Here is an 8,950-nt window from a genome sequence, read left to right as displayed (position 1 = left end):
TTTTAAAAATTCATAAATAATTTTTTGATATTTATTTTTGTCAAATTAATTTATATTTTATTAAATTGATGACTTTGTCCTTAACATGAAGCAATAGTGTTTTCAATTATCCTTATTTGAAACGAGATTCAGAATTTATGATCAAATATATTACAATTAAAAATTTAGGGATCAAAGTTATTCAAGTCTCAAATTACAGAAACCGTTAATGTAATTTGTCCAATTGCAATTGTCAATTTGCAATTGAAAAATACGTATCAAAAAGGAAGTCATAACTTTTATAATAAAAGTTACACAAATAAAAAAAAAAAATTCTTAGAGTGAAAAATCCTAATTTCTCAGAAGTTGAAAAAATTTAAAAAAAAAATCCTTAGAGTAAAAAATCCTAATTTCTCAGAAGTTATAACTTTTATAATAAAAGTTACACAAATAAAACAAAATGGGCATGGTTTCTGTCCAGTCCTTAATCAGACTGGACTATGTTGTTGGGCCCGTGGGGCTCACCACGGATCCCGTTTTGATAATCTGAACCGTTCAATGTGTAGAACTTATCGAGTACTATACGCTTGTAAATAATCACGTTAATCGGATATCGATAGCTATGTGATCAAATCAATTTTGTATAAAAAAAAATAGACAGTGAATAAATTAACAGTTAACAAAAATCTGTTTTGATCACATAACTATCGATATCTGATCAACGTGATTTTTTACAGGCGTATAGTGCTCGACAAGTTCTACACATTGAACGGTTCAGATTATCAAAACGGCACTCGTGGTAAGCCTCCATAGGCCCAACAGTACGGTCCAGTCCGATTAAGGACTGGACAGAAGCCATTCCCAAAATGAATTCCTTAAAGTGAAAAACCCTAATTTCTCAGGTTATTCGCACAATTGGAAGCTAAAGATTGCTCTGAAGAGTTTTTTTTCCCCCTATAGTTTGGTTAGTTCTATTTATTTTTGTCTTTAATTAGAAAAAATTCAAAATTTTGTCAAATATTTTTACTTTGCTAATTTGTTTCGACTAAAGAACCTAAAATTTTTATAAAAATAACTGAATTAAATAATTAAAAATTAGAATAAAAAACCATAAAATAACTCAAATATGGAGAGAGAGAGAGAGAGAGAGAGAGAGAGAGAGAGAGAGAAAAAACCCATAAAAACAACAAAATACCAGCTAAATTAAATAATTTAAAAATTAGAATACAAAAAAATAAAAAATAATAAAACCAACTGAATGAACACACTAAAAAAATACAAAAACACACTAAAATGAACGTTAAAAAAAAAAAACTTAATAATACAATTAGAAAAATTAGAACACAAAAAATAAAAACCCCATAAAAACAATGAAAAACCAACTGAATGAAACAATTTAAAAATTAGAATACGACACATTTTGAGGGAAATGACTTTAACCATACAAAAGTCTCGAGAAATTTAGGTCTCAACTCATGTCAAGAAAACATCTAAGCCCCGGTTTGGTTTTTGAGTTGGGACTAAATAAACACATATGGACCAAAAAAAAGCTACAAAATCACAAAATGACGCTTTTAATGCAAAATTATCAAATTGACCCATATACAAATAAAAAGTCAAAAAAACATCATTTTCAAGTGGAGGGCAATTTTGTCATTCCAATGCAAAAAAGCCAAACAAAAAAACCAAACGAACAAAAAAGTCTCAGGCTAAAAAAGTTAAAAAAACCAAAAAGCCAAGTTTGTCAAACGACACCTAAATATAGCAAAACATTTGCAGAAATACTTAATTAAATGTAGAACAATGATTTCACAATACATACATAAATAAGGACTGTAGTAGAGTAACAGCAATAGAAACAACAACAAAAACAACTTATATAGCACAGTTTCTACATCACAAGAGACCACAATCATACGTAGTATGATCATTTTGGTTACGAAAGAAAATAACCATCAAAACAATACTAGCCAATTTCACCAACATTGATGAAGGTCCCACTAGCAAACCAGTGAGATAAGTTTGCATCGACAATCGCACCACCCTCATCCTCCGCTCTTTCACATACTGATCCATTGCTTCTGCAACTTTATGCATCATCATCTGACTTCGGCTTTGGATTTGACGGACTTCACTAAGTTTCTGATACAAACATCTAGCGAGAACAATAGCATCTTCCAAACCTGCCGAACCACCTTGTCCAAGGAATGGACCCATAACATGCATTGCATCCCCAGCTACTGTTACTGTTCCTTTTCGAAATTTTCCCAATAGCAAGTCCCATGGAGCACGATATCTCACGTGCGTGAGAGACAATGATTCTACGTCACTGTCTTCGATCATTTGTTGAATTTCAGGTGGGAAACCATAGATTAAGGGTAGGGTTGACTGTATAATAAGGTCTGGATTTTGTAAAGTCCTGGCATCTGTTCATGTGCAGGTAAACAACATAAAAACAAAAAACAAAAAAAGAGTATACCGCCAATAGACTGACTTGTGCACATGTGCACATCCTATGCTATTTATAATCACACAGAGAAAGCAACTAGCAAATTAAATCAAATGTCTTAGAATATACTATTACCTTTAGGAGTGGATTGTTGACCCACCATCCAGTTGACTGACTTATCATCAATTGGAACTCTTCCTACCATAATGTTGTTCCTTCTCATTCGGACAAATTCATGGGCAAATGCATGACCACTTGGATACTTCGTCAAACCTCTCACAGCAGACAGGGGAAATGCTTTTGGGGCTTTTAACTCGAGGAAGTCAGCTACCGCCGAATTTGCTCCATCACATCCAATCAAAACCTGCAAGATTAGTAACTTTCCTCTCAAATTGTTTTTAGTTCACTACTGTCAATATTAGTGTTTCATCTTCTTAACACTAAAATTAGCTGGCAAGTCAAATTCACATGTTAATTTGTTAGGTGCACCTGATGAATTAATGGACCAGGCAATTTATCTATAAAAGAAAAGAGTGTGCATGAGAAATAAAGTGATTTAAACTTTTTTTTTTTATATCCAAGTGTCCAGGCCAGGTTATGCACACCTCGACTAAGGGGTTATTTGGGATATTCTAAATACGTGCACTTTTTGACTTTTTATGAAATATGAATTGGGTTTAAAGTGATGTGGTAGAGAGATGATGCGATTTAAATAAGATGATGTGACTTAAATATGATAGTGACTTTTTGACTTTTTTTAAAGATGCCAAACTTAGCCTAAATCCCGAGGCCTTGAAGTTAAAAACCGGGCAAACCTCCAATGGCCTCAAGGTTTGGATGTTTGGCCTTCGTGGGTTTTGAACTTGTGACCTATTGGGTGGTAAGCCCTTTGGTTGCTTTCTTCATCCACTAAGCCAAACCCCTTGAGATTAAGTGATTTAAACATTTGCTTACACAATTTATATTTTCCCTCTTTATGTTGTGTTTGGCTAAGGGATTTGGAAAGAAATTTGAAAACGAAAAGGGAAAAAGTGTTGAAACTAGGTGAAATGTAAATATATTTTTATTCATATTTCACCTTCCTCTTCCCTTTCCCTTTCCCTTTCCAATTCCAAATCTCCCGACCAAACACAGTATAAAAGTTCATCTCTTGTGTTTGAGATATGCTTATCTTGCTCTTTTAAAAAGGTTCCCAAGCTTTGAGCCTAAATTTATTCAAATGGTTGGGTTGAATAATGAATAGAGATTGATTCAACCGATTTATCACAAACTAAATGAAGCCTTCAAGCTTGTATGTGTATTTCGGTGTATGAATACAAATACCTGATTGTTTTGACGATCTCAGTCTATTACTCAAATGCCCCTATTGACTAAGGCACAAGATTACAATATGTATGGATGACATTGTTAAAATTATGTAATAATAGCTCTTTTTTATCGATTCGGCTACGAGTAGCAACCTAAACAAGCTAGAAAAACACATGTTTTCTAGAGAGTTCTTCATACCCCAATATGCAAATTCTTGCTATCAAATATATATACATATATATATATATATATATTACAACATTATTTGTTTGACTTCACGAGGAAGAGACATCTCCCATGTCGCATGAAGTTAGAAATTGATGTTACTAAGTATTGTAAAGGAAATTATTCCAACCAACACACAGGAAACTAATTTCAATAATCTTTAAAGGTCCTTCCTCAATACAAGCTTTGGAGGACATGGATAAAATAAAAGGGCTAGCTATGCGTGTTTGCAGTACAACACAATTTTCAATAACTTAATAGATGGATCATAATGCTGAATGTGCATGCATAATAAATTGGTTACAGAGTAAGTTATTGTACACAATTGCCATATAAAAGCAACGGAGTGAAGATCGATGATGAACATTAATTAATTACCTTGGCAACAATACACCTGCCATCAAGCAGTTGGAGAATTGGATTGGAAGTTAAAGGATCCAGCTTAACACCTACTATCTGGCACCCAAAATGTATTGTATGTGGTGGCAAAGCATCTGCTAGTGTATTGATAAGGTCACTCCGCTTCAAGCATCGAGCATCACCATGCCTATCCTAACAAAAGCTGGCTAAAATTTTTCTGTTTTGGCATTTATTAAAATATATTTAATTGGATTCATTCCATCCCTTTTGTGTAATTAAGTCCCAAATATCCTCATTAACTTTGGGCTCATTAATTTTATAAATTAGAACCCCCAATTGAAAAACAGCCTGATTCAGAAAAATAAAATAAATAAATAAAGAAAAGGAGAATTAAACATTTGAGCTTACCCAAATGATGTTTCTTTGGTTGAACCCTTATCAAGCCATACCTCTCGAGCCCTATACTTATGCAACGGCCATATAGTTAGAAGTAGTATATATGCCTGGAAACATGCATTAACCATAAACTACTTTGCAATAATTTGAAATTTGCTTCACAATTATCTGTGTTTCGATTTTTTAATGGTGTGTTTGGTTGGAGGATTTGGGGAGGGATTTGGAAAGGGAAAGGGAAAAGGTGTGTGAAACTAGGTGAAATTTAGATATGTTTTATTCATATTTCACCTACCTTTTCCATTTCTCTTTCCAAATTCCTCCTCAAATCCCTCAACCAAACACAACATAAAGGTTCCACAATCCCCGCAAGGGTGTATGTTGCATGCAGAAACTCATCCGAGAGTAGAGGAAATTTGTGATACATAAACGCCAGAACACTGTTCTGTCTTCTAATTCCGTGCACCTATCATTTCTGTTTGTGATATAAATAACTCACCAAGGCATCCCGTTTAAATGTCCACACACCCGTTCGTCAGAGACACATCTCTTTTTGAGAGTTGTTATGTGTGATAGAATAGGATGCAACTCTTTTCCAAGTGTTTTATCCAATAGAATTCAAATTGAAATGAACCTGTAACTACCAAACAAGTTCCCACATGAGAGGTTTGTCACCACTCCAAGAGGATCAATTGGACACAGGAGGGTGCACCGTGTTATGGTGTGATCACCTCCTATTCCATAATTATTTAGTTGTAATGTAAGAATTACAAAAGAGATTGAAAATTGCAAGCTTATGTTCTTATTCAAAATTGAACTACCACAAAACCAATTTGAGCTTTTGAGTTACTTGCATCGGCCTAGCTAGGCGATCAAATGGTAATTAATATTTTGGCTCTAGGCATAAATTTTTTTATTAAATTCTACCAGTGGTTCAAGGACCTATGTAATCATTCATGTAAAATACACACTCGAGAAAAAACAAAAATAAATTACAAAGAATATGTTTGCATAATAATTTTTCAGAAGAGATATGTGCACAGAAAATTGAGCAAAAATTTAATTGTTGGTCCATATTCAAATCTTGTATGGTGGGGACCACTTCTAAAATGAATCCAATACACACATTAATGCTTTTGTGCATTTGTTCTATGCATGCATTATTGCTCTAATTTTCTGCATTTATTCTATGCATGTAGCGTTGCTCAAAATTTTCTCACTTGCATTTTGCTACTCATAGGCTTATATAATTTTTAACTAAGGTGAGAGAAAACCAAGGTACTACTATTCTTTGTTTTTCTTTTTGTTTTATGTTTTCATCATTTTGGTGCTCCCCAATACAAAACTTGGATCTCCATACCCAATGTGTTGCTTTAAGCTTCATACCTAAGAGCATTTCCAAAGGTGTAGAAAATTTTCTTTTTAGGAGTTATTTTATCACAGTAAAAGTGCACATAAACAGACTTGTTATGAGTTGCTCCATTCATTAATATTTATTATGCTAAAATAGCAAAGGTGCTCAAGCAGTATAGTATTGTTATTGTATTTGTAACTCGTTTTTCACTACTTATCAACCACCATTCACTAACTACTAATTTAAGTCAAAGTTACAAAATAAATAAAAATTGCATAAAACAAAACAAAAAAAATAATCATGGAAAATCAGAAAAAGTTCCCATCAAAATTGGAGGTTGTTGACTGTGATATTATTTTAACATAAATCTCGCTTTTACTTCATTGATAAGATAATAAGCTTTTGCATAAGGCTCCATGTTGGAGTTATCCAAGTCATAATAAATAATAATCATATAATTTTATTTTTTGGCCCTCTATTTTGTTCATGTCCTCCATCACTCTTTTCTTTCTTTTAGAGCATTTATAAAAAATTGAAATAGGAATAGCATTTCTCTAATGAATAACACTTCTGGGACCCTTATATGCGGAATATAAAAACACAAAGTAAATCATTGACTTATCAATCAGTACGTGGTAGGGCGAAAAAAAGATGTAAATTTGTATATCTATTCTATGAGTGATTCATTTTCGTAAGGAAGTTATTATCAAAAATTTAATGAGTGATAACCAAATACCATATAAAGGTATAATAAAAAACATTTTCGGTTGTAACCAAATTATAACAAATACAACACAATAATTCATAAATAAAAACTACAAACATCATTACTGGGGTATGTATATATATTATTGGGATCGATTTTTCTCCAGTCCAAAAGGATATTGTAAGGGCTCACAGGGCTATCATGGCCAGTTATTGTAAGGGCTCACAGGGCTATCATGGTCCGTTACAATAATCTAAACTGTTCATTTTGTTATATAAAAAAAAAAATTAGATAAATTGTTTATTTTATCACAAAAATAGATAATTTATTTTTAAAACACATTCACCGTTAATTTTTTTAGAGACCAATTCGATAAAATTAATTGCCTACGAATATCATATGGACCTAATCTACATACACGCAAAATCTAAATCTAATAAGATGATGGGTTCAAATCATTAAAATCAAAATCAAACCCGTAGATAGCAGCCTCCGGTCGAGATTTGGACAGGGAGGAAGCCCAATCCTTACAACTATGAATTTCAAACACACATGGAAAATTCAAACATCTAGTGTGTGAATATATATATATATATATATACCGCTGAAGAGGAAGAGAAGATTGTCTGAGAAGAGAAGCGAGGCCAAGCTGATGAAGAGCGAGCCAACCATTATCCAAGATCGCAATAGCTGCACCAGTTGCCCTCAAAGTCTCTGATTTTTCCAAAACCACACTTCTCACACCCTTCCTGCACTTTTCAATAGCATTTTTGTGTTCATTTTTTGTTTTTTTATTAATCAATTTCCTCATTAAATATCACAATACATCTCCATTTACCATTTAAAAAAAAAAAAAAAAAAGAGCAACCTGTGTAGAGCAAGGGCGGTGGCAAGGCCGCAAATCCCACCGCCGACTATCACAATCTCATGCTCTTCTTCTTCGTCCTTCACTTCTCTCCTATCCATCTCTCTCTCTCTCTCTCTCTCTCTCTCTCTCTCTGAGAATGGAGTTGAAATATGGACAGAATACAGAATACAGATGATCCAAATCCCTCTGTTTCCTGAGTTGAAATTGTTCATCCATTTAATCCTCGCATTATTTTATTAAATAATCATTTGGTCGGTTAACATTTTTTCTTTAAAAAAAATAACACAAATGCTGGAGTTGTCTTCATTCAGGTTACACTTTTCCCCAGATTCATCCATTTAAGCACATCACGACACAGGTCTATTTTGGGATGTAAATTAAAAATTGGTGTTTTAATTTTTTTAAATTTTTTTTTAAAACTAATGTGTAAATTTTTTTTAAAAATGATGTAATTTAAAAAAGATAATAAATTGGTTTTTAATTTAATTGTCAAAAGAGGTTATAATACAAAAAAGTAATGTTAGAGACCAAGTTTTATTAAATTTTTTATCAAATATCTTACATACTCATATAGGATTTATATTGTATGGATCTTATACATGTGAGATATTTAATAAAAAAATTGGTAAATTTTTTGTAATTTTTAACATTTCTGTAATATGAAATCGTCACATTCTTGGTAGTCCGAAATCAAATTAAATGATGTTGTTAGGCCATGGTGGGCTCAATTTTGGATCTATTTCGATAATTCAAACAGTTCAATATGTAGAGTTCGTTAAGTACATTATTCCTGAAAAAAATCGCGTTGTTAGATATCGATAGTCATTTGAACAAATTGCATTTGTTTCAACAGTAATTATGGCTTTAAAAATAAATCGCAAACACAAATGTAAGTTGATCAAATGGTTATTGATATTTGGCGAGTTTTTTAAGAATAATACACTCAACGAACTCTACAAATTTTACCAGACTATTAAGATAGGTCTGGGGTTGGGCCTACTGCGACCCAACATCACTCTTCAGTCCAAAGTAGCTAGACCCCATACGAGATTATACATCACAAATGAATTTTTTTTTTTAAATTTTAAACGTAATTAAAAATGTATTTAGATTGATAAAATTAAAATTATAAAAATTAAACTATAAATTTGCTAAATTAAAATCAGTATCGGATTAGGATTTTTGGAAATCTCAAATTAGACATAAAAAATGAGATTTTATGTAATTAAATATTTGAAAAATTAAAATTTTAGACAATAAAACAATGATTTTTTTTTTTTTTTACGAGTCTAATAATTGAGCTCCTTC

General features: G+C 32.3%; 1 protein-coding gene across 1 annotated transcript; it reads right to left on the bottom strand.

Moving 5' to 3' along the window:
* Positions 1-1,741: 1,741 nt before the first annotated feature.
* LOC114304872 (monooxygenase 1-like) lies at positions 1,742-7,956 on the bottom strand. The gene is made up of 6 exons (XM_082899548.1): positions 7,643-7,956; positions 7,377-7,523; positions 4,730-4,780; positions 4,340-4,508; positions 2,564-2,792; positions 1,742-2,405 (listed from the first exon to the last, which is right to left on the bottom strand). The coding sequence occupies exons 1-6, from the start codon at positions 7,852-7,854 to the stop codon at positions 1,876-1,878; spliced, it is 1,338 nt and encodes a 445-aa protein (XP_082755674.1). The 5' UTR covers positions 7,855-7,956; the 3' UTR covers positions 1,742-1,875.
* Between the last annotated feature and the right edge of the window lie 994 nt (positions 7,957-8,950).

The sequence above is a fragment of the Camellia sinensis genome, chromosome 12 (assembly GCF_055761805.1).
Source record: "Camellia sinensis isolate YWXY chromosome 12, ASM5576180v1, whole genome shotgun sequence".
In the NCBI taxonomy this organism is placed as follows: Eukaryota; Viridiplantae; Streptophyta; class Magnoliopsida; order Ericales; family Theaceae; genus Camellia; species Camellia sinensis.
The sequence above is the reverse complement of the archived record's forward strand: the minus strand, read 5'-3'. Positions and strand labels throughout refer to the sequence as shown.

What these genes read in the sequence shown, in the direction of transcription:
- LOC114304872 (XM_082899548.1), bottom strand. Translation starts at nt 7,854, where the DNA reads ATGAACAATTTCAACTCAGGAAACAGAGGGATTTGGATCATCTGTATT. An exon ending in ACCGCCCTTGCTCTACACAG is followed by an intron (nt 7,524 to 7,642) that starts GTTGCTCTTTTT and finishes TGAAAAGTGCAG; the next exon opens with GAAGGGTGTGAGAAGTGTGG. An exon ending in TCTTCTCTTCCTCTTCAGCG is followed by an intron (nt 4,781 to 7,376) that starts GTATATATATAT and finishes GCATAAGTATAG; the next exon opens with GGCTCGAGAGGTATGGCTTG.